Source organism: Mustelus asterias, unplaced genomic scaffold (genome assembly GCF_964213995.1).
Source record: "Mustelus asterias unplaced genomic scaffold, sMusAst1.hap1.1 HAP1_SCAFFOLD_2751, whole genome shotgun sequence".
In the NCBI taxonomy this organism is placed as follows: Eukaryota; Metazoa; Chordata; class Chondrichthyes; order Carcharhiniformes; family Triakidae; genus Mustelus; species Mustelus asterias.
In genome coordinates this window covers 1-27,266 of record NW_027592696.1, presented here as the reverse complement: position 1 = coordinate 27,266, position 27,266 = coordinate 1, and the positions used below count along the sequence as shown (strand labels likewise).

Genomic DNA, 27,266 nt, shown 5'->3' with positions numbered 1-27,266 from the left:
GTGTTTGATGGGGGACAGTGTAGAGGGAGCTTTACTCTGAATCTAACCCCGTGCTGTACCTGTCCTGGGAGTGTTTGATGGGGACAGTGTAGAGGGAGCTTTACTCTGTATCTAACCCCGTGCTGTACCTGTCCTGGGAGTGTTTGATGGGGACAGTGTAGAGGGAGCTTTACTCTGTATCTAACCCCGTGCTGTACCTGTCCTGGGAGTGTTTGATGGGGGACAGTGTAGAGGGAGCTTTACTCTGTATCTAACCCCGTGCTGTACCTGTCCTGGGAGTGTTTGATGGGGGACAGTGTAGAGGGAGCTTTACTCTGTATCTAACCCCGTGCTGTACCTGTCCGGGGAGTGTTTGATGGGGACAGTGTCGAGGGAGCTTTACTCTGTATCTAACCCCGTGCTGTACCTGTCCTGTGAGTGTTTGATGGGGACAGTATAGAGGGAGCTTTACTCTGTATCTAACCCCGTGCTGTACCTGTCCTGGGAGTGTTTGATGGGGACAGTGTAGAGGGAGCTTGACTCTGTATCTAACCCCGTGCTGTACCTGTCCTGGGAGTGTTTGATGGGGGACAGTGTAGAGGGAGCTTTACTCTGTATCTAACCCCGTGCTGTACCTGTCCTGGGAGTGTTTGATGGGGACAGTGTAGAGAGAGCTTTACTCTGTATCTAACCCCGTGCTGTACCTGTCCTGGGAGTGTTTGATGGGGACAGTGTAGAGAGAGCTTTTCTCTGTATCAAACCCCGTGCTGTACCTGTCCTGGGAGTGTTTGATGGGGACAGTGTAGAGGGAGCTTTACTCTGTATCTAACCCCGTGCTGTACCTGTCCTGGGAGTGTTTGATGGGGACAGTGTAGAGGGAGCTTTACTCTGTATCTAACCCCGTGCTGTACGTGTCCTGGGAGTGTTTGATGGGGACAGTGTAGAGGGAGCTTTTCTCTGTATCAAACCCCGTGCTGTACCTGTCCTGGGAGTGTTTGATGGGGGACAGTGTAGAGGGAGCTTTACTCTGTATCTAACCCCGTGCTGTACCTGTCCTGGGAGTGTTTGATGGGGACAGTGTAGAGGGAGCTTTACTCTGTATCTAACCCCGTGCTGTACCTGTCCTGGGAGTGTTTGATGGGGACAGTGTAGAGGGAGCTTTACTCTGTATCTAACCCCGTGCTGTACCTGTCCTGGGAGTGTTTGATGGGGACAGTGTAGAGGGAGCTTTACTCTGTATCGAACCCCGTGCTGTACCTGTCCTGGGAGTGTTTGATGGGGGACAGTGTAGAGGGAGCTTTACTCTGTATCTAACCCCGTACTGTACCCGTCCTGGGAGTGTTTGATGGGGGACAGTGTAGAGGGAGCTTTACTCTGTATCTAACCCCGTGCTGTACCTGTCCTGGGAGTGTTTGATGGGGGACAGTGTAGAGGGAGCTTTACTCTGTATCTAACCCCGTGCTGTACCTGTCCTGGGAGTGTTTGATGGGGACAGTGTAGAGGGAGCTTTACTCTGTATCGAACCCCGTGCAGTACATGTCCTGGGAGTGTTTGATGGGGACAGTGGAGAGGGAGCTTTACTCTGGATCTAACCCCGTGGTGTACCTGTCCTGGGAGTGTTTGATGGGGACAGTGTCGAGGGAGCTTTACTCTGTATCTCGCCTCGTGCTGTACCTGTCCTGGGAGTGTTTGATGGGGACAGTGTCGAGGGAGCTTTACTCTGTATCTAACCCCGTGCTGTACCTGCCCTGGGAGTGTTTGATGGGGACAGTGTAGAGGGAGCTTTACTCTGTATCTAACCCCGTGCTGTACCTGTCCTGGGAGTGTTTGATGGGGACAGTGTAGAGGGAGCTTTACTCTGTATCTAACCCCGTGCTGTACCTGTCCTGGGAGTGTTTGATGGGGGACAGTGGAGAGGGAGCTTTACTCTGTATCTAACCCCGTGCTGTACCTGTCCTGGGAGTGTTTGATGGGGGACAGTGTAGAGGGAGCTTTACTCTGTATCTAACCCCGTGCTGTACCTGTCCTGGGAGTGTTTGATGGGGGACAGTGTGGAGGGAGCTTTACTCTGTATCGAACCCCGTGCTGTACCTGTCCGGGGAGTGTTTGATGGGGACAGTGCAGAGGGAGCTTTACTCTGTATCTAACCCCGTACTGTCCCTGTCCTGGGAGTGTTTGATGGGGGACAGTGTAGAGGGAGCTTTACTCTGTATCTAACCCCGTGCTGTACCTGTCCTGGGAGTGTTTGATGGGGACAGTGTAGAGGGAGCTTTACTCTGTATCTAACCCCGTGCTGTACCTGTCCTGGGAGTGTTTGATGGGGACAGTGTAGAGGGAGCTTTACTCTGTATCTAACCCCGTGCTGTCCCTGTCCGGGGAGTGTTTGATGGGGACAGTGTAGAGGGAGCTTTACTCTGTATCGAACCCCGTACTGTCCCTGTCCTGGGAGTGTTTGATGCGGGACAGTGTAGAGGGAGCTTTACTCTGTATCTAACCCCGTGCTGTAACTGTCCTGGGAGTGTTTGATGGGGACAGTGTCGAGGGAGCTTTACTCTGTATCTAACCCCGTGCTGTACCTGTCCTGGGAGTGTTTGATGGGGACAGTGCAGAGGGAGCTTTACTCTGTATCTAACCCCGTGCTGTACCTGTCCTGGGAGTGTTTGATGGGCGACAGTGTAGAGGGAGCTTTACTCTGTATCTAACCCCGTGCTGTACCTGTCCTGGGAGTGTTTGATGGGGGACAGTGTAGAGGGAGCTTTACTCTGTATCTAACCCCGTGCTGTACCTGTCCTGGGAGTGTTTGATGGGGACAGTGTAGAGGGAGCTTTACTCTGTATCTCACCCCGTGCTGTACCTGTCCTGGGAGTGTTTGATGGGGGACAGTGTAGAGGGAGCTTTACTCTGTATCTAACCCCGTGCTGTACCTGTCCTGGGAGTGTTTGATGGGGGAAAGTGTAGAGGGAGCTTTACTCTGTATCTATCCCCGTGCTGTACCTGTCCTGGGAGTGTTTGATGGGGGACAGTGTAGAGGGAGCTTTACTCTGTATCTAACCCCGTGCTGTACCTGTCCTGGGAGTGTTTGATGGGGACAGTGTAGAGGGAGCTTTACTCTGTATCTAACCCCGTGCTGTACCTGTCCTGGGAGTGTTTGATGGGGGACAGTGTAGAGGGAGCTTTACTCTGTATCTAACCCCGTGCTGTACCTGTCCTGGGAGTGTTTGATGGGGACAGTGTAGAGGGAGCTTTACTCTGTATCTAACCCCGTGCTGTACCTGTCCTGGGAGTGTTTGATGGGGACAGTGTCGAGGGAGCTTTACTCTGTATCTAACCCCGTGCTGTCCCTGTCCTGGGAGTGTTTGATGGGGACAGTGTAGAGGGAGCTTTACTCTGTATCTAACCCCGTGCTGTACCTGTCCTGGGAGTGTTTGATGGGGACAGTGTAGAGGGAGCTTTACTCTGTATCTAACCCCGTGCTGTACCTGTCCTGGGAGTGTTTGATGGGGACAGTGTAGAGGGAGCTTCACTCTGTATCTCACCCCGTGCTGTACCTGTTCTGGGAGTGTTTGATGGGGGACAGTGTAGAGGGAGCTTTACTCTGTATCTAACCCCGTGCTGTACCTGTCCTGGGAGTGTTTGATGGGGGACAGTGTAGAGGGAGCTTTACTCTGTATCGAACCCCGTGCTGTACCTGTCCTGGGAGTGTTTGATGGGGGACAGTGTAGAGGGAGCTTTACTCTGTATCTAACCCCGTGCTGTACCTGTCCTGGGAGTGTTTGATGGGGACAGTGCAGAGGGAGCTTTACTCTGTATCGAACACCGTGCTGTACCTGTCCTGGGAGTGTTTGATGGGGACAGTGCAGAGGGAGCTTTACTCTGTATCTAACCCCGTGCTGTACCTGTCCTGGGAGTGTTTGATGGGGGACAGTGTAGAGGGAGCTTTACTCTATATCTAACCCCGTGCTGTAACTGTCCTGGGAGTGTTTGATGGGGGGACAGTGGAGAGGGAGCTTTGCTCTGTATCTAACCCCGTGCTGTACCTGTCCTGGGAGTGTTTGATGGGGGGACAGTGGAGAGGGAGCTTTACTCTGTATCTAACCCCGTGCTGCACCTGTCCTGGGAGTGTTTGATGGGGACAGAGTAGAGGGAGCTTTACTCTGTATCTAACCCCGTGCTGTACCTGTCCTGGGAGTGTTTGATGGGGACAGTGTAGAGGGAGCTTTACTCTGTATCTAACCCCGTGCTGTACCTGTCCTGGGAGTGTTTGATGGGGACAGTGTAGAGGGAGCTTTACTCTGTATCTAACCCTGTGCTGTACCTGTCTTGGGAGTGTTTGATGGGGACAGTGTAGAGGGAGCTTTACTCTGTATCTAACCCCGTGCTGTACCTGTCCTGGGAGTGTTTGATGGGGACAGTGTAGAGGGAGCTTTACTCTGTATCTAACCCCGTGCTGTACCTGTCCTGGGAGTGTTTGATGGGGGACAGTGTAGAGGGAGCTTTACTCTGTATCGAACCCCGTGCTGTACTTGTCCTGGGAGTGTTTGATGGGGGACAGTGTAGAGAGAGCTTTACTCTGTATCTAACCCCGTGCTGTACCTGTCCTGGGAGTGTTTGATGGGGACAGTGTAGAGGGAGCTTTACTCTGTATCTAACCCCGTGCTGTACCTGTCCTGGGAGTGTTTGATGGGGACAGTGTCGAGGGAGCTTTACTCTGTATCTAACCCCGTGCTGTACCTGTCCTGGGAGTGTTTGATGGGGACAGTGTAGATGGAGCTTCACTCTGTATCTCACCCCGTGCTGTACCTGTCCTGGGAGTGTTTGATGGGGGACAGTGTAGAGGGAGCTTTACTCTGTATCTAACCCCGTGCTGTACCTGTCCTGGGAGTGTTTGATGGGGGACAGTGTAGAGGGAGCTTTACTCTGTATATCACCCCGTGCTGTACCTGTCCTGGGAGTGTTTGATGGGGACAGTGCAGAGGGAGCTTTACTCTGTATCTCACCCCGTGCTGTACCTGTCCTGGGAGTGTTTGATGGGGACAGTGTAGAGGGAGCTTTACTCTGTATCTAACCCCGTGCTGTACCTGTCCTGGGAGTGTTTGATGGGGGACAGTGTAGAGGGAGCTTTACTCTGAATCTAACCCCGTGCTGTACCTGTCCTGGGAGTGTTTGATGGGGACAGTGTAGAGGGAGCTTTACTCTGTATCTAACCCCGTGCTGTACCTGTCCTGGGAGTGTTTGATGGGGACAGTGTAGAGGGAGCTTTAGTCTGTATCTAACCACGTGCTGTACCTGTCCTGGGAGTGTTTGATGTGGGACAGTGTAGAGGGAGCTTTACTCTGTATCGAACCCCGTGCTGTACCTGTCCTGGGAGTGTTTGATGGGGGACAGTGTAGAGGGAGCTTTACTCTGTATCGAACCCCGTGCTGTACCTGTCCGGGGAGTGTTTGATGGGGACAGTGCAGAGGGAGCTTTACTCTGTATCTAACCCCGTACTGTCCCTGTCCTGGGAGTGTTTGATGGGGGACAGTGTAGAGGGAGCTTTACTCTGTATCTAACCCCGTGCTGTACCTGTCCTGGGAGTGTTTGATGGGGACAGTTTAGAGGGAGCTTTACTCTGTATCTAACCCCGTGCTGTACCTGTCCTGGGAGTGTTTGATGGGGACAGTGTAGAGGGAGCTTTACTCTGTATCTAACCCCGTGCTGTCCCTGTCCGGGGAGTGTTTGATGGGGACAGTGTAGAGGGAGCTTTACTCTGTATCGAACCCCGTACTGTCCCTGTCCTGGGAGTGTTTGATGCGGGACAGTGTAGAGGGAGCTTTACTCTGTATCTAACCCCGTGCTGTAACTGTCCTGGGAGTGTTTGATGGGGACAGTGTCGAGGGAGCTTTACTCTGTATCTAACCCCGTGCTGTACCTGTCCTGGGAGTGTTTGATGGGGGACAGTGTAGAGGGAGCTTTACTCTGTATCTAACCCCGTGCTGTACCTGTCCTGGGAGTGTTTGATGGGGGACAGTGTAGAGGGAGCTTTACTCTGTATCTAACCCCGTGCTGTACCTGTCCTGGGAGTGTTTGATGGGGACAGTGTAGAGGGAGCTTTACTCTGTATCTCACCCCGTGCTGTACCTGTCCTGGGAGTGTTTGATGGGGGACAGTGTAGAGGGAGCTTTACTCTGTATCTAACCCCGTGCTGTACCTGTCCTGGGAGTGTTTGATGGGGGAAAGTGTAGAGGGAGCTTTACTCTGTATCTATCCCCGTGCTGTACCTGTCCTGGGAGTGTTTGATGGGGGACAGTGTCGAGGGAGCTTTACTCTGGATCTAACCCCGTGCTGTACCTGTCCTGGGAGTGTTTGATGGGGACAGTGTAGAGGGAGCTTTACTCTGTATCTAATCCCGTGCTGTACCTGTCCTGGGAGTGTTTGATGGGGGACAGTGTAGAGGGAGCTTTACTCTGTATCTAACCCCGTGCTGTACCTGTCCTGGGAGTGTTTGATGGGGACAGTGTAGAGGGAGCTTTACTCTGTATCTAACCCCGTGCTGTACCTGTCCTGGGAGTGTTTGATGGGGACAGTGTCGAGGGAGCTTTACTCTGTATCTAACCCCGTGCTGTCCCTGTCCTGGGAGTGTTTGATGGGGACAGTGTAGAGGGAGCTTTACTCTGTATCTAACCCCGTGCTGTACCTGTCCTGGGAGTGTTTGATGGGGACAGTGTAGAGGGAGCTTTACTCTGTATCTAACCCCGTGCTGTACCTGTCCTGGGAGTGTTTGATGGGGACAGTGTAGAGGGAGCTTCACTCTGTATCTCACCCCGTGCTGTACCTGTTCTGGGAGTGTTTGATGGGGGACAGTGTAGAGGGAGCTTTACTCTGTATCTAACCCCGTGCTGTACCTGTCCTGGGAGTGTTTGATGGGGGACAGTGTAGAGGGAGCTTTACTCTGTATCGAACCCCGTGCTGTACCTGTCCTGGGAGTGTTTGATGGGGGACAGTGTAGAGGGAGCTTTACTCTGTATCTAACCCCGTGCTGTACCTGTCCTGGGAGTGTTTGATGGGGACAGTGCAGAGGGAGCTTTACTCTGTATCGAACCCCGTGCTGTACCTGTCCTGGGAGTGTTTGATGGGGACAGTGCAGAGGGAGCTTTACTCTGTATCTAACCCCGTGCTGTACCTGTCCTGGGAGTGTTTGATGGGGGACAGTGTAGAGGGAGCTTTACTCTATATCTAACCCCGTGCTGTACCTGTCCTGGGAGTGTTTGATGGGGGGACAGTGGAGAGGGAGCTTTGCTCTGTATCTTACCCCGTGCTGTACCTGTCCTGGGAGTGTTTGATGGGGGGACAGTGGAGAGGGAGCTTTACTCTGTATCTAACCCCGTGCTGTACCTGTCCTGGGAGTGTTTGATGGGGACAGTGTAGAGGGAGCTTTACTCTGTATCTAACCCCGTGCTGTACCTGTCCTGGGAGTGTTTGATGGGGACAGTGTAGAGGGAGCTTTACTCTGTATCTAACCCCGTGCTGTACCTGTCCTGGGAGTGTTTGATGGGGACAGTGCAGAGGGAGCTTTACTCTGTATCTAACCCCGTGCTGTACCTGTCCTGGGAGTGTTTGATGGGGACAGTGTAGAGGGAGCTTTACTCTGTATCTAACCCCGTGCTGTACCTGTCCTGGGAGTGTTTGATGGGGACAGTGTAGAGGGAGCTTTACTCTGTATCTAACCCCGTGCTGTACCTGTCCTGGGAGTGTTTGATGGGGGACAGTGTAGAGGGAGCTTTACTCTGTATCGAACCCCGTGCTGTACCTGTCCTGGGAGTGTTTGATGGGGGACAGTGTAGAGGGAGCTTTACTCTGTATCTAACCCCGTGCTGTACCTGTCCTGGGAGTGTTTGATGGGGGACAGTGTAGAGGGAGCTTTACTCTGTATCTAACCCCGTGCTGTACCTGTCCTGGGAGTGTTTGATGGGGACAGTGTAGAGAGAGCTTTACTCTGTATCTAACCCCGTGCTGTACCTGTCCTGGGAGTGTTTGATGGGGACAGTGTAGAGGGAGCTTTACTCTGTATCTAACCCCGTGCTGTACCTGTCCTGGGAGTGTTTGATGGGGACAGTGTCGAGGGAGCTTTACTCTGTATCTAACCCCGTGCTGTACCTGTCCTGGGAGTGTTTGATGGGGACAGTGTAGATGGAGCTTCACTCTGTATCTCACCCCGTGCTGTACCTGTCCTGGGAGTGTTTGATGGGGGACAGTGTAGAGGGAGCTTTACTCTGTATCTAACCCCGTGCTGTACCTGTCCTGGGAGTGTTTGATGGGGGACAGTGTAGAGGGAGCTTTACTCTGTATATCACCCCGTGCTGTACCTGTCCTGGGAGTGTTTGATGGGGACAGTGCAGAGGGAGCTTTACTCTGTATCTCACCCCGTGCTGTACCTGTCCTGGGAGTGTTTGATGGGGACAGTGTAGAGGGAGCTTTACTCTGTATCTAACCCCGTGCTGTACCTGTCCTGGGAGTGTTTGATGGGGGACAGTGTAGAGGGAGCTTTACTCTGTATCTAACCCCGTGCTGTACCTGTCCTGGGAGTGTTTGATGGGGGACAGTGTAGAGGGAGCTTTACTCTGAATCTAACCCCGTGCTGTACCTGTCCTGGGAGTGTTTGATGGGGACAGTGTAGAGGGAGCTTTACTCTGTATCTAACCCCGTGCTGTACCTGTCCTGGGAGTGTTTGATGGGGACAGTGTAGAGGGAGCTTTAGTCTGTATCTAACCCCGTGCTGTACCTGTCCTGGGAGTGTTTGATGTGGGACAGTGTAGAGGGAGCTTTACTCTGTATCGAACCCCGTGCTGTACCTGTCCTGGGAGTGTTTGATGGGGGACAGTGTAGAGGGAGCTTTACTCTGTATCTAACCCCGTGCTGTACCTGTCCTGGGAGTGTTTGATGGGGACAGTGTAGAGGGAGCTTTACTCTGTATCTAACCCCGTGCTGTACCTGTCCTGTGAGTGTTTGATGGGGACAGTGTAGAGGGAGCTTTACTCTGTATCTAACCCCGTGCTGTACCTGTCCTGGGAGTGTTTGATGGGGACAGTGTAGAGGGAGGTTGACTCTGTATCTAACCCCGTGCTGTACCTGTCCTGGGAGTGTTTGATGGGGGACAGTGTCGAGGGAGCTTTACTCTGTATCTAACCCCGTGCTGTACCTGTCCTGTGAGTGTTTGATGGGGACAGTGTAGAGGGAGCTTTACTCTGTATCTAACCCCGTGCTGTACCTGTCCTGGGAGTGTTTGATGGGGACAGTGTAGAGGGAGGTTGACTCTGTATCTAACCCCGTGCTGTACCTGTCCTGGGAGTGTTTGATGGGGGACAGTGTCGAGGGAGCTTTACTCTGTATCTAACCCCGTGCTGTACCTGTCCTGTGAGTGTTTGATGGGGACAGTGTAGAGGGAGCTTTACTCTGTATCTAACCCCGTGCTGTACCTGTCCTGGGAGTGTTTGATGGGGACAGTGTAGAGGGAGCTTTACTCTGTATCTAACCCCGTGCTGTACCTGTCCTGGGAGTGTTTGATGGGGACAGTGTAGAGGGAGGTTTACTCTGTATCTAACCCCGTGCTGTACCTGTCCTGGGAGTGTTTGATGGGGACAGTGTAGAGAGAGCTTTTCTCTGTATCAAACCCCGTGCTGTACCTGTCCTGGGAGTGTTTGATGGGGACAGTGTAGAGGGAGCTTTACTCTGTATCTAACCCCGTGCTGTACCTGTCCTGGGAGTGTTTGATGGGGACAGTGTAGAGGGAGCTTTTCTCTGTATCAAACCCCGTGCTGTACCTGTCCTGGGAGTGTTTGATGGGGGACAGTGTCGAGGGAGCTTTACTCTGGATCTAACCCCGTGCTGTACCTGTCCTGGGAGTGTTTGATGGGGACAGTGTAGAGGGAGCTTTACTCTGTATCTAACCCCGTGCTGTACCTGTCCTGGGAGTGTTTGATGGGGGACAGTGTAGAGGGAGCTTTACTCTGTATCTAACCCCGTGCTGTACCTGTCCTGGGAGTGTTTGATGGGGGAAAGTGTAGAGGGAGCTTTACTCTGTATCTATCCCCGTGCTGTACCTGTCCTGGGAGTGTTTGATGGGGACAGTGTAGAGGGAGCTTTACTCTGTATCTAACCCCGTGCTGTACCTGTCCTGGGAGTGTTTGATGGGGACAGTGTAGAGGGAGCTTTACTCTGTATCTAACCCCGTGCTGTACCTGTCCTGGGAGTGTTTGATGGGGACAGTGTAGAGGGAGCTTTACTCTGTATCTAACCCCGTGCTGTACCTGTCCTGGGAGTGTTTGATGGGGACAGTGGAGAGAGAGCTTTTCTCTGTATCAAACCCCGTGCTGTACCTGTCCTGGGAGTGTTTGATGGGGACAGTGTTGAGGGAGCTTTACTCTGTATCTAACCCCGTGCTGTACCTGTCCTGGGAGTGTTTGATGGGGACAGTGTAGAGGGAGCTTTTCTCTGTATCAAACCCCGTGCTGTACCTGTCCTGGGAGTGTTTGATGGGGGACAGTGTAGAGGGAGCTTTACTCTGTATCTAACCCCGTGCTGTACCTGTCCTGGGAGTGTTTGATGGGGACAGTGTAGAGGGAGCTTTACTCTGTATCTAACCCCGTGCTGTACCTGTCCTGGGAGTGTTTGATGGGGACAGTGTAGAGGGAGCTTTACTCTGTATCTAGCCCCGTGCTGTACCTGTCCTGGGAGTGTTTGATGGGGACAGTGTAGAGGGAGCTTTACTCTGTATCTCACCCCGTGCTGTACCTGTCCTGGGAGTGTTTGATGGGGGACAGTGTACAGGGAGCTTTACTCTGTATCTAACCCCGTGCTGTACCTGCCCTGGGAGTGTTTGATGGGGACAGTGTAGAGGGAGCTTTACTCTGTATCTAACCCCGTGCTGTACCTGTCCTGGGAGTGTTTGATGGGGACAGTGTAGAGGGAGCTTTACTCTGTATCTAACCCCGTGCTGTACCTGTCCTGGGAGTGTTTGATGGGGGACAGTGTAGAGGGAGCTTTACTCTGTATCTAACTCCGTGCTGTACCTGTCCTGGGAGTGTTTGATGGGGGACAGTGTAGAGGGAGCTTTACTCTGTATCTAACCCCGTGCTGTACCTGTCCTGGGAGTGTTTGATGGGGGACAGTGTGGAGGGAGCTTTACTCTGTATCTAACCCCGTGCTGTACCTGTCCGGGGAGTGTTTGATGGGGACAGTGTAGAGGGAGCTTTACTCTGTATCTAACCCCGTGCTGTCCCTGTCCTGGGAGTGTTTGATGGGGACAGTGTAGAGGGAGCTTTACTCTGTATCTAACCCCGTGCTGTACCTGTCCTGGGAGTGTTTGATGGGGGACAGTGTAGAGGGAGCTTTACTCTGTATCTAACCCCGTGCTGTACCTGTCCTGGGAGTGTTTGATGGGGACAGTGTAGAGGGAGCTTTACTCTGTATCTAACCCCGTGCTGTACCTGTCCTGGGAGTGTTTGATGGGGGACAGTGTAGAGGGAGCTTTACTCTGTATCTAACCCCGTGCTGTACCTGTCCTGGGAGTGTTTGATGGGGGAAAGTGTAGAGGGAGCTTTACTCTGTATCTATCCCCGTGCTGTACCTGTCCTGGGAGTGTTTGATGGGGGACAGTGTAGAGGGAGCTTTACTCTGTATCTAACCCCGTGCTGTACCTGTCCTGGGAGTGTTTGATGGGGGACAGTGTAGAGGGAGCTTTACTCTGTATCTAACCCCGTGCTGTACCTGTCCTGGGAGAGTTTTGCGCTGCTCCCTCACAGCGCCAGGGACCCGGGTTCGATTCCCTGCTCGGGTCACTGTCTGTGCGGAGTCTGCACGTTCTCCCCGTGTCTGCGTGGGTTTCCTCCGGGTGCTCCGGTTTCCTCCCACAGTCCAAAGATGTGCAGGTTAGGTGGATTGGCCGTGCTAAATTGTCCCTTAGTGTCCAAAGATGTGCAGGTTAGATGGATTGGCAGATAGATGTGTGGTGTTACAGTGGGAGGGTCTGGGTAAGGTCCTCTATCGGGGGGTCGGTGGAGACTCGTTGGGCTTTCTGCAGTGTCGGGATCTGTAATGCTGTGAGCAGTGTCGGGGGATCTCTGGAGACGGAGTGTCAGGCTGGTGTGGTGTGCCCCTCGCGGTTGCCATCTCTCGGTTTGATGATGGATACAGCCATTTAACCTTTATTTTTATCTCTCTGTTCCTCCTCCTCCCGTGTGTCCGTGCCCAGCGGTCTGGGGTACATTGTTGCTTCGAAAGTGGCGGATCTGTCAGGCGATTGGCACTGGGCTCTGAGGGTGAGTCTTGGCCTCCTGCCCCGATCTCTCGCGCCCACTCCCCGTGTCCCTCCGTCCCCCGAGCGATCGACCTGCTCCCCCGTATCTCCGACAGACGCCATGAGGCTGGATTCACAGAGAATTCCAAAGACCCGTGTCCCCCAAATGAAGCCATCCCGACTTGTCTGAATCCAAGATGGCCGCCTCCATGTCAGAGAGTCATCGTCCTGGGAGTGTTAGCCCTCCCGGCTCCGTGTCTAGATTTCCCCCTCTCCCCCAGTGGGGACAACCCCAGTCTTCCCTTGATTGAACCCCAACTGAAATGTGTCACCATATTTGGCCTTGACGACCCCACAGGGTCATGTGAGGCCACTTGACGTCATTCCCAAGGATGCAAGAATGGGATAGTTTTCTCAAGCGCTCCCCCTGCACTGACCCTCCCACAGTGCGGCGCTCCCTCAGCACTGACCCTCCCACAGTGCGGCGCTCCCTCAGCACTGACCCTCCCACAGTGCGGCGCTCCCTCAGCCCTGACCCTCCCACAGTGCAGCGCTCCCTCAGCACTGACCCTCCCACAGTGCGGCGCTCCCTCAGCACTGACCCTCCCACAGTGCGGCGCTCCCTCAGCCCTGACCCTCCCACAGTGCGGCGCTCCCTCAGCACCGACCCTCCCACAGTGCGGCGCTCCCTCAGCACCGACCCTCCCACAGTGCGGCGCCCCCTCAGCACCGACCCTCCCACAGTGCGGCGCTCCCTCAGCACTGACCCTCCCACAGTGCGGCGCCCCCTCAGCACCGACCCTCCCACAGTGCGGCGCTCCCTCAGCACCGACCCTCCCACAGTGCGGCGCCCCCTCAGCACCGACCCTCCCACAGTGCGGCGCTCCCTCAGCACCGACCCTCCCACAGTGCGGCGCTCCCTCAGCACTGACCCTCCCACAGTGCGGCGCTCCCTCAGCACCGACCCTCCCACAGTGCGGCGCTCCCTCAGCACCGACCCTCCCACAGTGCGGCGCTCCCTCAGCACCGACCCTCCCACAGTGCGGCGCTCCCTCAGCACCGACCCTCCCACAGTGCGGCGCTCCCTCAGCACCGACCCTCCCACAGTGCGGCGCTCCCTCAGCACTGACCCTCCCACAGTGCGGCGCTCCCTCAGCACCGACCCTCCCACAGTGCGGCGCTCCCTCAGCACCGACCCTCCCACAGTGCGGCGCTCCCGCAGCACTGACCCTCCCACAGTGCGGCGCTCCCTCAGCACCGACCCTCCCACAGTGCGGCGCTCCCTCAGCACCGACCCTCCCACAGTGCGGCGCTCCCTCAGCACTGACCCTCCCACAGTGCGGCGCTCCCTCGGCACTGACCCTCCCACAGTGCGGCACTCCCTCAGCACTGACCCTCCCACAGTGCGGCGCTCCCTCAGCACTGACCCTCCCACAGTGCGGCGCTCCCTCAGCACTAACTCTCCCACACTGCGGCGCTCCCTCAGCACTGACCCTCCCACAGTGCGGCGCTCCCTCAGCACTGACCCTCCCCACAGTGCGGCGCTCCCTCAGCACCGACCCTCCCACAGTGCGGCGCTCCCTCAGCACTGACCCTCCCACAGTGCGGCGCTCCCTCAGCACCGACCCTCCCACAGTGCGGCGCTCCCTCAGCACCGACCCTCCCACAGTGCGGCACTCCCTCAGCACTGACCCTCCCACAGTGCGGCGCTCCCTCAGCACTGACCCTCCCACAGTGCGGCGCTCCCTCAGCATCGACCCTCCCACAGTGCGGCGCTCCCTCAGCACTGACCCTCCCACAGTGCGGCGCTCCCTCAGCACCGACCCTCCCACAGTGCGGCGCTCCCTCAGCACCGACCCTCCCACAGTGCGGCGCTCCCTCAGCACTGACCCTCCCACAGTGCGGCGCTCCCTCAGCACCGACCCTCCCACAGTGCGGCGCTCCCTCAGCACTGACCCTCCCACAGTGCGGCGCTCCCTCAGCACTGACCCTCCCACAGTGCGGTGCTCCCACGGCACTGACCCTCCCACAGTGCGGCGCTCCCTCGGCACTGACCCTCCCACAGTGCGGCGCTCCCTCGGCACTGACCCTCCCACAGTGCGGCGCTCCCTCGGCACTGACCCTCCCGCAGTGCGGCGCTCCCTCGGCACTGACCCTCCCACAGTGCGGCGCTCCCTCGGCACTGACCCTCCCGCAGTGCGGCGCTCCCTCAGCACTGACCCTCCCCACAGTGCGGCGCTCCCTCAGCACCGACCCTCCCACAGTGCGGCGCTCCCTCAGCACCGACCCTCCCACAGTGCGGCGCTCCCTCAGCACCGACCCTCCCACAGTGCGGCACTCCCTCAGCACTGACCCTCCCACAGTGCGGCGCTCCCTCAGCACTGACCCTCCCACAGTGCGGCGCTCCCTCAGCACCGACCCTCCCACATTGCGGCGCTCCCTCAGCACTGACCCTCCCACAGTGCGGCGCTCCCTCAGCACCGACCCTCCCACAGTGCGGCGCTCTCTCAGCACCGACCCTCCCACAGTGCGGCGCTACCTCAGCACTGACCCTCCCACAGTGCGGCGCTCCCTCAGCACTGACCCTCCCACAGTGCGGCGCTCCATCAGCACTGACCCTCCCACAGTGCGGCGCTCCCTCAGCACTTACCCTCCCACAGTGCGGCGCTCCCTCAGCACTGACCCTCCCACAGTGCGGCGCTCCCTCAGCACTGACCCTCCCACAGTGCGGCGCTCCCTCAGCACTGACCCTCCCACAGTGCGGCGCTCCCTCAGCACTGACCCTCCCACAGTGCGGCGCTCCCTCAGCACTGACCCTCCCACAGTGCGGCGCTCCCTCAGCACTGACCCTCCCACAGTGCGGCGCTCCCTCAGCACTGACCCTCCCACAGTGCGGCGCTCCCTCAGCACTGACCCTCCCACAGTGCGGCGCTCCCTCAGCACTGACCCTCCCACAGTGCGGCACTCCCTCAGCACTGACCCTCCCACAGTGCGGCGCTCCCTCAGCACTGACCCTCCCACAGTGCGGTGCTCCCTCAGCACTGACCCTCCCACAGTGCGCCGCCCCCTCAGCACTGACCCTCCCACAGTGCGGCGCTCCCTCACTACTCTTTGTTTCTCCCTCATCAGGTGACTCCGGGTCTGGGCCTAGTGGCCGTGTTGCTCCTGGTTTTCGTAGTTAAAGAGCCACAAAGAGGAGTTTTGGAGCGTGGCTCAGAGCGAGAACTCGTCTACACATCCTGGCTTGCCGATGTGAAGGATCTCTGCTCCAAGTAAGTATCTAACGCACTGTGACACCCGGTCCCAGAGGGGGAAAGGACAGTGTATCTAACGCACTGTGACACCCGGTCCCAGAGGGGGAAAGGACAGTGTATCTAACGCACTGTGACACCCGGTCCCAGAGGGGGAAAGGACAGTGTATCTAACGCACTGTGACACCCGGTCCCAGAGGGGGAAAGGACAGTGTATCTAACGCACTGTGACACCCGGTCCCAGAGGGGGAAAGGACAGTGTATCTAACGCACTGTGACACCTGGTCCCAGAGGTGGAAAGGACAGTGTATCTAACGCACTGTGACACCCGGTCCCAGAGGGTGAAAGGACAGTGTATCTAACGCACTGTGACACCCGTTCCCAGAGGGGGAAAGGACAGTGTATCTAACGCACTGTGACACCCGGTCCCAGAGGGGGAAAGGACAGTGTATCTAACGCACTGTGACACCCAGTCCCAGAGGGGGAAAGGACAGTGTATCTAACGCACTGTGACACCCGGTCCCAGAGGGGGAAAGGACAGTGTATCTAACGCACTGTGACACCCAGTCCCAGAGGGGGAAAGGACAGTGTATCTAACGCACTGTGACACCCGGACTCAGAGGGGGAAAGGACAGTGTATCTAACGCACTGTGACACCCGGTCCCAGAGGGGGAAAGGACAGTGTATCTAACGCACTGTGACACCCGGTCCCAGAGGTGGAAAGGACAGTGTATCTAACGCACTGTGACACCCAGTCCCAGAGGGGGAAAGAACAGTGTATCTAACGCACTGTGACACCCGGTCCCAGAGGGGGAAAGGACAGTGTATCTAACGCACTGTGACACCCGGTCCCAGAGGGGGAAAGGACAGTGTATCTAACGCACTGTGACACCCGCTCCCAGAGGGGGAAAGGACAGTGTATCTAACGCACTGTGACACCCAGTCCCAGAGGGGGAAAGAACAGTGTATCTAACGCACTGTGACACCCGGTCCCAGAGGTGGAAAGGACAGTGTATCTAACGCACTGTGACACCCGGTCCCAGAGGTGGAAAGGACAGTGTATCTAACGCACTGTGACACCCAGTCCCAGAGGGGGAAAGGACAGTGTATCTAACGCACTGTGACACCCGGTCCCAGAGGTGGAAAGGACAGTGTATCTAACGCACTGTGACACCCAGTCCCAGAGGGGGAAAGAACAGTGTATCTAACGCACTGTGACACCCGGTCCCAGAGGGGGAAAGGACAGTGTATCTAACGCACTGTGACACCCGGTCCCAGAGGGGGAAAGGACAGTGTATCTAACGCACTGTGACACCCGGTCCCAGAGGGGGAAAGGACAGTGTATCTAACGCACTGTGACACCCGGTCCCAGAGGGGGAAAGGACAGTGTATCTAACGCACTGTGACACCCGGTCCCAGAGGGGGAAAGGACAGTGTATCTAACGCACTGTGACACCCGGTCCCAGAGGGGGAAAGGACAGTGTATCTAACGCACTGTGACACCCAGTCCCAGAGGGGGAAAGGACAGTGTATCTAACGCACTGTGACACCCGGTCCCAGAGGGGGGAAGGACAGTGTATCTAACGCACTGTGACACCCGGTCCCAGAGGGGGAAAGGACAGTGTATCTAACGCACTGTGACACCCGGTCCCAGAGGGGGAAAGGACAGTGTATCTAACGCACTGTGACACCCGGTCCCAGAGGGGGAAAGGACAGTGTATCTAACGCACTGTGACACCCGGTCCCAGAGGTGGAAAGGACAGTGTATCTAACGCACTGTGACACCCAGTCCCAGAGGGGGAAAGAACAGTGTATCTAACGCACTGTGACACCCGGTCCCAGAGGGGAAAGGACAGTGTATCTAACGCACTGTGACACCCGGTCCCAGAGGGGGAAAGGACAGTGTATCTAACGCACTGTGACACCCGCTCCCAGAGGGGGAAAGGACAGTGTATCTAACGCACTGTGACACCCAGTCCCAGAGGGGGAAAGAACAGTGTATCTAACGCACTGTGACACCCGGTCCCAGAGGTGGAAAGGACAGTGTATCTAACGCACTGTGACACCCGGTCCCAGAGGTGGAAAGGACAGTGTATCTAACGCACTGTGACACCCAGTCCCAGAGGGGGAAAGGACAGTGTATCTAACGCACTGTGACACCCGGTCCCAGAGGTGGAAAGGACAGTGTATCTAACGCACTGTGACACCCAGTCCCAGAGGGGGAAAGAACAGTGTATCTAACGCACTGTGACACCCGGTCCCAGAGGGGGAAAGGACAGTGTATCTAACGCACTGTGACACCCGGTCCCAGAGGGGGAAAGGACAGTGTATCTAACGCACTGTGACACCCGGTCCCAGAGGGGGAAAGGACAGTGTATCTAACGCACTGTGACACCCGGTCCCAGAGGGGGAAAGGACAGTGTATCTAATGCACTGTGACACCCGGTCCCAGAGGGGGAAAGGACAGTGTATCTAACGCACTGTAACACCCGGTCCCAGAGGGAGAAAGGACAGTGTATCTAACGCACTGTGACACCCGGTCCCAGAGGGGGAAAGGACAGTGTATCTAACGCACTGTGACACCCGGTCCCAGAGGTGGAAAGGACAGTGTATCTAAAGCACTGGGACACCCGGTCCCAGAGGGGGAAAGGACAGTGTATCTAACGCACTGTGACACCCGGTCCCAGAGGGGGAAAGGACAGTGTATCTAACGCACTGTGACACCCGGTCCCAGAGGGGGAAAGGACAGTGTATCTAACGCACTGTGACACCCGGTCCCAGAGGGGAAAGGACAGTGTATCTAACGCACTGTGACACCCGGTCCCAGAGGGGGAAAGGACAGTGTATCTAACGCACTGTGACACCCGGTCCCAGAGGGGGAAAGGACAGTGTGTCTAACGCACTGTGACACCCGGTCCCAGAGGGGGAAGGGACAGTGTATCTAACGCACTGTGACACCCGGTCCCAGAGGGGGAAAGGACAGTGTATCTAACGCACTGTGACACCCGGTCCCTGAGGGGGAAAGGACAGTGTATCTAACACACTGTGACACCCGGTCCCAGAGGGGGAAAGGACAGTGTATCTAACGCACTGTGACACCCAGTCCCAGAGGGGGAAAGGACAGTGTATCTAACGCACTGTGACACCCGCTCCCAGAGGGGGAAAGGACAGTGTATCTAACGCACTGTGACACCCGGTCCCAGAGGGGGAAAGGACAGTGTATCTAACGCACTGTGACACCCGGTCCCAGAGGGGGAAAGGACAGTGTATCTAACGCACTGTGACACCCGGTCCCAGAGGGGAAAGGACAGTGTATCTAACGCACTGTGACACCCGGTCCCTGAGGGGGAAAGGACAGTGTATCTAACGCACTGTGACACCCGGTCCCAGAGGGGGAAAGGACAGTGTATCTAACGCACTGTGACACCCGGTCCCAGAGGGGGAAAGGACAGTGTATCTAACACACTGTGACACCCGGTCCCAGAGGGGGAAAGGACAGTGTATCTAACGCACTGTGACACCCAGTCCCAGAGGGGGAAAGGACAGTGTATCTAACGCACTGTGACACCCGCTCCCAGAGGGGGAAAGGACAGTGTATCTAACGCACTGTGACACCCGGTCCCAGAGGGGGGAAAGGACAGTGTATCTAACGCACTGAGACACCCGGTCCCAGAGGGGGAAAGGACAGTGTGTCTAACGCACTGTGACACCCGGTCCCAGAGGGGGAAAGGACAGTGTATCTAACGCACTGTGACACCCGGTCCCAGAGGGGGAAAGGACAGTGTATCTAACGCACTGTGACACCCGGTCCCAGAGGGGGAAAGGACAGTGTATCTAAAGCACTGTGACACCCGGTCCCAGAGGGGGAAAGGACAGTGTATCTAACGCACTGTGACACCCGGTCCCAAAGGGGAAAGGACAGTGTATCTAACGCACTGTGACACCCGGTCCCAGAGGGGGAAAGGACAGTGTATCTAACGCACTGTGACACCCGGTCCCAAAGGGGGAAAGGACAGTGTATCTAACGCACTGTGACACCCGGTCCCAGAGGGGGAAAGGACAGTGTATCTAACGCACTGTGACACCCGGTCCCAGAGGGGGAAAGGACAGTGTATCTAACGCACTGTGACACCCGGTCCCAAAGGGGGAAAGGACAGTGTATCTAACACACTGTGACACCCGGTCCCAGAGGGGGAAAGGACAGTGTATCTAACGCACTGTGACACCCGGTCCCAGAGGGGGAAAGGACAGTGTATCTAACGCACTGTGACACCCGGTCCCAGAGGGGGAAAGGACAGTGTATCTAACGCACTGTGACACCCGGTCCCAGAGGGGGAAAGGACAGTGTATCTAACGCACTGTGACACCCGGTCCCAGAGGGGGAAAGGACAGTGTATCTAACGCACTGTGACACCCGGTCCCAGAGGGGGAAAGGACAGTGTATCTAACGCACTGTGACACCCGGTCCCAGAGGGGGAAAGGACAGTGTATCTAACGCACTGTGACACCCGGTCCCAGAGGGGGAAAGGACAGTGTATCTAACGCACTGTGACACCCGGTCCCAGAGGGGGAAAGGACAGTGTATCTAACGCACTGTGACACCCGGTCCCCAGAGGGGGAAAGGACAGTGTATCTAACGCACTGTGACACCCGGTCCCAGAGGGGAAAGGACAGTGTATCTAACGCACTGTGACACCCAGTCCCAGAGGGGGAAAGGACAGTGTATCTAACGCACTGTGACACCCGGTCCCAGAGGGGGGAAGGACAGTGTATCTAACGCACTGTGACACCCGGTCCCAGAGGGGGAAAGGACAGTGTATCTAACGCACTGTGACACCCGGTCCCAGAGGGGGAAAGGACAGTGTATCTAACGCACTGTGACACCCGGTCCCAGAGGGGGAAAGGACAGTGTATCTAACGCACTGTGACACCCGGTCCCAGAGGTGGAAAGGACAGTGTATCTAACGCACTGTGACACCCAGTCCCAGAGGGGGAAAGAACAGTGTATCTAACGCACTGTGACACCCGGTCCCAGAGGGGGAAAGGACAGTGTATCTAACGCACTGTGACACCCGGTCCCAGAGGGGGAAAGGACAGTGTATCTAACGCACTGTGACACCCGCTCCCAGAGGGGGAAAGGACAGTGTATCTAACGCACTGTGACACCCAGTCCCAGAGGGGGAAAGAACAGTGTATCTAACGCACTGTGACACCCGGTCCCAGAGGTGGAAAGGACAGTGTATCTAACGCACTGTGACACCCGGTCCCAGAGGTGGAAAGGACAGTGTATCTAACGCACTGTGACACCCAGTCCCAGAGGGGGAAAGGACAGTGTATCTAACGCACTGTGACACCCGGTCCCAGAGGTGGAAAGGACAGTGTATCTAACGCACTGTGACACCCAGTCCCAGAGGGGGAAAGAACAGTGTATCTAACGCACTGTGACACCCGGTCCCAGAGGGGGAAAGGACAGTGTATCTAACGCACTGTGACACCCGGTCCCAGAGGGGGAAAGGACAGTGTATCTAACGCACTGTGACACCCGGTCCCAGAGGGGGAAAGGACAGTGTATCTAACGCACTGTGACACCCGGTCCCAGAGGGGGAAAGGACAGTGTATCTAACGCACTGTGACACCCGGTCCCAGAGGGGGAAAGGACAGTGTATCTAACGCACTGTGACACCCGGTCCCAGAGGGGGAAAGGGCAGTGTATCTAACGCACTGTGACACCCGGTCCCAGAGGGGGAAAGGACAGTGTATCTAACGCACTGTGACACCCGGTCCCAGAGGGGGAAAGGACAGTGTATCTAACGCACTGTGACACCCGGTCCCAGAGGGGGAAAGGACAGTGTATCTAACGCACTGTGACACCCGGTCCCAGAGGGGGAAAGGACAGTGTATCTAACGCACTGTGACACCCGGTCCCAGAGGGGGAAAGGACAGTGTATCTAACGCACTGTGACACCCGGTCCCAGAGCGGGAAAGGACAGTGTATCGAACGCACTGGGACACCCGGTCCGAGAGGGGGAAAGGACAGTGTATCTAACGCACTGTGACACCCGGTCCCAGAGGGGGAAAGGACAGTGTATCTAACGCACTGTGACACCTAGTCCCAGAGGGGGAAAGGACAGTGTATCTAACGCACTGTGACACCCGGTCGCAGAGGGGGAAGGACAGTGTATCTAACGCGCTGTGACACCCGGTCCCAGAGGGGGAAAGGACAGTGCATCTAACGCACTGTGACACCCGGTCCCAGAGGGGGTAAGGACAGTTTATCTAATGCACTGTGACACCCGGTCCCAGAGGTGGAAAGGACAGTGTATCGAACGCACTGTGACACCTGGTCCCAGAGGTGGAAAGGACAGTGTATCTAACGCACTGTGACACCCGGTCCCAGAGGGGGAAAGAACAGTGTATCTAACGCACTGTGACACCCGGTCCCAGAGGGGGAAAGGACAGTGTATCTAACGCACTGTGACACCCGGTCCCAGAGGGGGAAAGGACAGTGTATCTAACGCACTGTGACACCCGGTCCCAGAGGGGGAAAGGACAGTGTATCTAACGCACTGTGACACCCGGTCCCAGAGGGGGAAAGGACAGTGTAACTAATGCACTGTGACACACGGTCCCAGAGGGGGAAAGGACAGTGTATCTAACGCACTGTGACACCCGGTCCCAGAGGGGGAAAGGACAGTGTATCTAACACACTGTGACACCTAGTCCCAGAGGGGGAAAGGACAGTGTATCTAACGCACTGTGACACCCGGTCCCAGAGGGGGGAAGGACAGTGTATCTAACGCACTGTGACACCCGGTCCCAGAGGGGGAAAGGACAGTGTATCTAACGCACTGTGACACCCGGTCCCAGATGGGGAAAGGACAGTGCATCTAACGCACTGTGACACCCGGTCCCAGAGCGGGAAAGGACAGTGTATCTAACGCACTGGGACACCCGGTCCCAGAGGGGGAAAGGACAGTGTATCTCACGCACTGTGACACCCGGTCCCAGAGGGGGAAAGGACAGTGTATCTAACGCACTGTGACACCCGGTCTCAGAGGAGGAAAGGACAGTGTATCTAACGCACTGTGACACCCGGTCCCAGAGGGGGAAAGGACAGTGTATCTAAGGCACTGTGACACCCGGTCCCAGAGGGGGAAAGGACAGTGTATCTAACGCACTGTGACACCCGGTCCCAGAGGGGGAAAGGACAGTGTATCTAACGCACTGTGACACCCGGTCCCAGAGGGGGAAAGGACAGTGTATCTAACGCACTGTGACACCCAGTCCCAGAGGGGGAATGGACAGTGTATCTAACGCACTGTGACACCCGGTCCCAGAGGGGGGAAGGACAGTGTATCTAACGCACTGTGACACCCGGTCCCAGAGGGGGAAAGGACAGTGTATCTAACGCACTGTGACACCCGGTCCCAGAGGGGGAAAGGACAGTGTATCTAACGCACTGTGACACCCGGTCCCAGAGGGGGAAAGGACAGTGTATCTAACGCATTGTGACACCCGGTCCCAGAGGTGGAAAGGACAGTGTATCTAACGCACTGTGACACCCGCTCCCAGAGGGGGAAAGGACAGTGTATCTAACGCATTGTGACACCCGGTCCCAGAGGGGGAAAGGACAGTGTATCTAACGCACTGTGACACCCGGTCCCAGAGGGGGAAAGGACAGTGTATCTAACGCCCTGTGACACCCGGTCCCAGAGGGGGAAAGGACAGTGTATCTAACGCACTGTGACACCCGGTCCCAGAGGGGGAAAGGACAGTGTATCTAACGCACTGTGACACCCAGTCCCAGAGGGGGAAAGGACAGTGTATCTAACGCACTGTGACACCCGGTCCCAGACGGGGGAAGGACAGTGTATCTAACACACTGTGACACCCGGTCCCAGAGGGGGAAAGGACAGTGTATCTAACGCACTGTGACACCCGGTCCCAGAGGGGGAAAGGACAGTGTATCTAACGCACTGTGACACCCGGTCCCAGAGGGGGAAAGGACAGTGTATCTAACGCACTGTGACACCCGGTCCCAGAGGGGGAAAGGACAGTGTATCTAACGCACTGTGACACCCGGTCCCAGAGGGGGAAAGGACAGTGTATCTAACGCACTGTGACACCCGGTCCCAGAGGGAGAAAGGACAGTGTATCTAACGCACTGTGACACCCGGTCCCAGAGGGGGAAAGGACAGTGTATCGAACGCACTGTGACACCCGGTCCCAGAGGGGGAAAGGACAGTGTATCTAATGCACTGTGACACCCGGTCCCAGAGGGGGAAAGGACAGTGTATCTAACGCACTGTGACACCCGGTCCCAGAGGGGGAATGGACAGTGTATCTAACGCACTGTGACTCCCGGTCCCAGAGGGGGAAAGGACAGTGTATCTAACACACTGTGACACCCGGTCCCAGAGGGGGAAAGGACAGTGTATCTAACACACTGTGACACCTGGTCCCAGAGGGGGAAAGGACAGTGTATCTAACGCACTGTGACACCCGGTCCCAGAGGGGGAAAGGACAGTGTATCTAACACACTGTGACACCCGGTCCCAGAGGGGGAAAGGACAGTGTATCTAAAGCACTGTGACACCCGGTCCCAGAGGGGGAAAGGACAGTGTATCTAACGCACTGTGACACCCGGTCCCAGAGGGGGAAAGGACAGTGTATCTAACGCACTGTGACACCCGGTCCCAGAGGGCGGAAGGGACAGTGTGTCTAACGCACTGTGACACCCGGTCCCAGAGGGGGAAAGGACAGTGTATCTAACGCACTGTGACACCCGGTCCCAGAGGGGGAAAGGACAGTGTATCTAACGCACTGTGACACCCGGTCCCAGAGGGGGAAAGGACAGTGTATCTAACGCACTGTGACACCCGGTCCCAGAGGGGGAAAGGACAGTGTATCTAATGCACTGTGACACCCGGTCCCAGAGGGGGAAAGGACAGTGTATCTAACGCACTGTAACACCCGGTCCCAGAGGGAGAAAGGACAGTGTATCTAACGCACTGTGACACCCGGTCCCAGAGGGGGAAAGGACAGTGTATCTAACGCACTGTGACACCCGGTCCCAGAGGTGGAAAGGACAGTGTATCTAAAGCACTGGGACACCCGGTCCCAGAGGGGGAAAGGACAGTGTATCTAACGCACTGTGACACCCGGTCCCAGAGGGGGAAAGGACAGTGTATCTAACGCACTGTGACACCCGGTCCCAGAGGGGGAAAGGACAGTGTATCTAACGCACTGTGACACCCGGTCCCAGAGGGGGAAAGGACAGTGTATCTAACGCACTGTGACACCCGGTCCCAGAGGGGGAAAGGACAGTGTATCTAACGCACTGTGACACCCGGTCCCAGAGGGGGAAAGGACAGTGTGTCTAACGCACTGTGACACCCGGTCCCAGAGGGGGAAGGGACAGTGTATCTAACGCACTGTGACACCCGGTCCCAGAGGGGGAAAGGACAGTGTATCTAACGCACTGTGACACCCGGTCCCTGAGGGGGAAAGGACAGTGTATCTAACACACTGTGACACCCGGTCCCAGAGGGGGAAAGGACAGTGTATCTAACGCACTGTGACACCCAGTCCCAGAGGGGGAAAGGACAGTGTATCTAACGCACTGTGACACCCGCTCCCAGAGGGGGAAAGGACAGTGTATCTAACGCACTGTGACACCCGGTCCCAGAGGGGGAAAGGACAGTGTATCTAACGCACTGTGACACCCGGTCCCAGAGGGGGAAAGGACAGTGTATCTAACGCACTGTGACACCCGGTCCCAGAGGGGGAAAGGACAGTGTATCTAACGCACTGTGACACCCGGTCCCAGAGGGGGAAAGGACAGTGTATCTAACGCACTGTGACACCCGGTCCCAGAGGGGGAAAGGACAGTGTATCTAACGCACTGTGACACCCGGTCCCAGAGGGGGAAAGGACAGTGTGTCTAACGCACTGTGACACCCGGTCCCAGAGGGGGAAGGGACAGTGTATCTAACGCACTGTGACACCCGGTCCCAGAGGGGGAAAGGACAGTGTATCTAACGCACTGTGACACCCGGTCCCTGAGGGGGAAAGGACAGTGTATCTAACGCACTGTGACACCCGGTCCCAGAGGGGGAAAGGACAGTGTATCTAACGCACTGTGACACCCGGTCCCAGAGGGGGAAAGGACAGTGTATCTAACACACTGTGACACCCGGTCCCAGAGGGGGAAAGGACAGTGTATCTAACGCACTGTGACACCCAGTCCCAGAGGGGGAAAGGACAGTGTATCTAACGCACTGTGACACCCGCTCCCAGAGGGGGAAAGGACAGTGTATCTAACGCACTGTGACACCCGGTCCCAGAGGGGGGAAAGGACAGTGTATCTAACGCACTGAGACACCCGGTCCCAGAGGGGGAAAGGACAGTGTGTCTAACGCACTGTGACACCCGGTCCCAGAGGGGGAAAGGACAGTGTATCTAACGCACTGTGACACCCGGTCCCAGAGGGGGAAAGGACAGTGTATCTAACGCACTGTGACACCCGGTCCCAGAGGGGGAAAGGACAGTGTATCTAAAGCACTGTGACACCCGGTCCCAGAGGGGGAAAGGACAGTGTATCTAACGCACTGTGACACCCGGTCCCAAAGGGGGAAAGGACAGTGTATCTAACGCACTGTGACACCCGGTCCCAGAGGGGGAAAGGACAGTGTATCTAACGCACTGTGACACCCGGTCCCAAAGGGGGAAAGGACAGTGTATCTAACGCACTGTGACACCCGGTCCCAGAGGGGGAAAGGACAGTGTATCTAACGCACTGTGACACCCGGTCCCAGAGGGGGAAAGGACAGTGTATCTAACGCACTGTGACACCCGGTCCCAAAGGGGGAAAGGACAGTGTATCTAACACACTGTGACACCCGGTCCCAGAGGGGGAAAGGACAGTGTATCTAACGCACTGTGACACCCGGTCCCAGAGGGGGAAAGGACAGTGTATCTAACGCACTGTGACACCCGGTCCCAGAGGGGGAAAGGACAGTGTATCTAACGCACTGTGACACCCGGTCCCAGAGGGGGAAAGGACAGTGTATCTAACGCACTGTGACACCCGGTCCCAGAGGGGGAAAGGACAGTGTATCTAACGCACTGTGACACCCGGTCCCAGAGGGGGAAAGGACAGTGTATCTAACGCACTGTGACACCCGGTCCCAGAGGGGGAAAGGACAGTGTATCTAACGCACTGTGACACCCGGTCCCAGAGGGGGAAAGGACAGTGTATCTAACGCACTGTGACACCCGGTCCCAGAGGGGGAAAGGACAGTGTATCTAACGCACTGTGACACCCGGTCCCAGAGGGGGAAAGGACAGTGTATCTAACGCACTGTGACACCCGGTCCCAGAGGGGGAAAGGACAGTGTATCTAACGCACTGTGACACCCGGTCCCAGAGGGGGAAAGGACAGTGTATCTAACGCACTGTGACACGCGGTCCCAGAGGGGGAAATGACAGTGTATCTAATCTCTCTCTCTCTCTCTCTCGCAGTTATAGCTTCATTCTATCGTCTTTGGGATTCACAGCTGTGGCCTTTGTCACGGGCACTCTGGCACTGTGGGCACCGACCTACTTGTTCCGTGCCCAGGTGGTTCAGGGAACAATGCACCCTTGCACCAAGGCAACCTGCAACTCTCTGGACAGGTAACTCCCAAACTTGTCTCACGCTCACTGCCCCGCGTATCCCTTTTACTGTATCCCGAGGGACCCCCTTCCCGAGGCACCCCCTC

The 27,266-nt window shown here is 56.5% G+C and overlaps 1 protein-coding gene across 1 annotated transcript in view; it reads left to right on the top strand.

Moving 5' to 3' along the window:
* Positions 1-27,180, top strand: part of LOC144489994 (protein spinster homolog 1-like) — a gene marked incomplete at its 3' end in the record, with an annotated part of 47,341 nt that extends 20,161 nt beyond the window's left edge. Inside the window, exons 2-4 of the mRNA XM_078207819.1 lie at positions 12,209-12,275; positions 15,383-15,525; positions 27,028-27,180. Of these exons, the coding sequence (XP_078063945.1) occupies positions 12,209-12,275; positions 15,383-15,525; positions 27,028-27,180 (363 nt within the window). The remainder of the gene's footprint in view (positions 1-12,208; positions 12,276-15,382; positions 15,526-27,027) is intronic.
* Between the last annotated feature and the right edge of the window lie 86 nt (positions 27,181-27,266).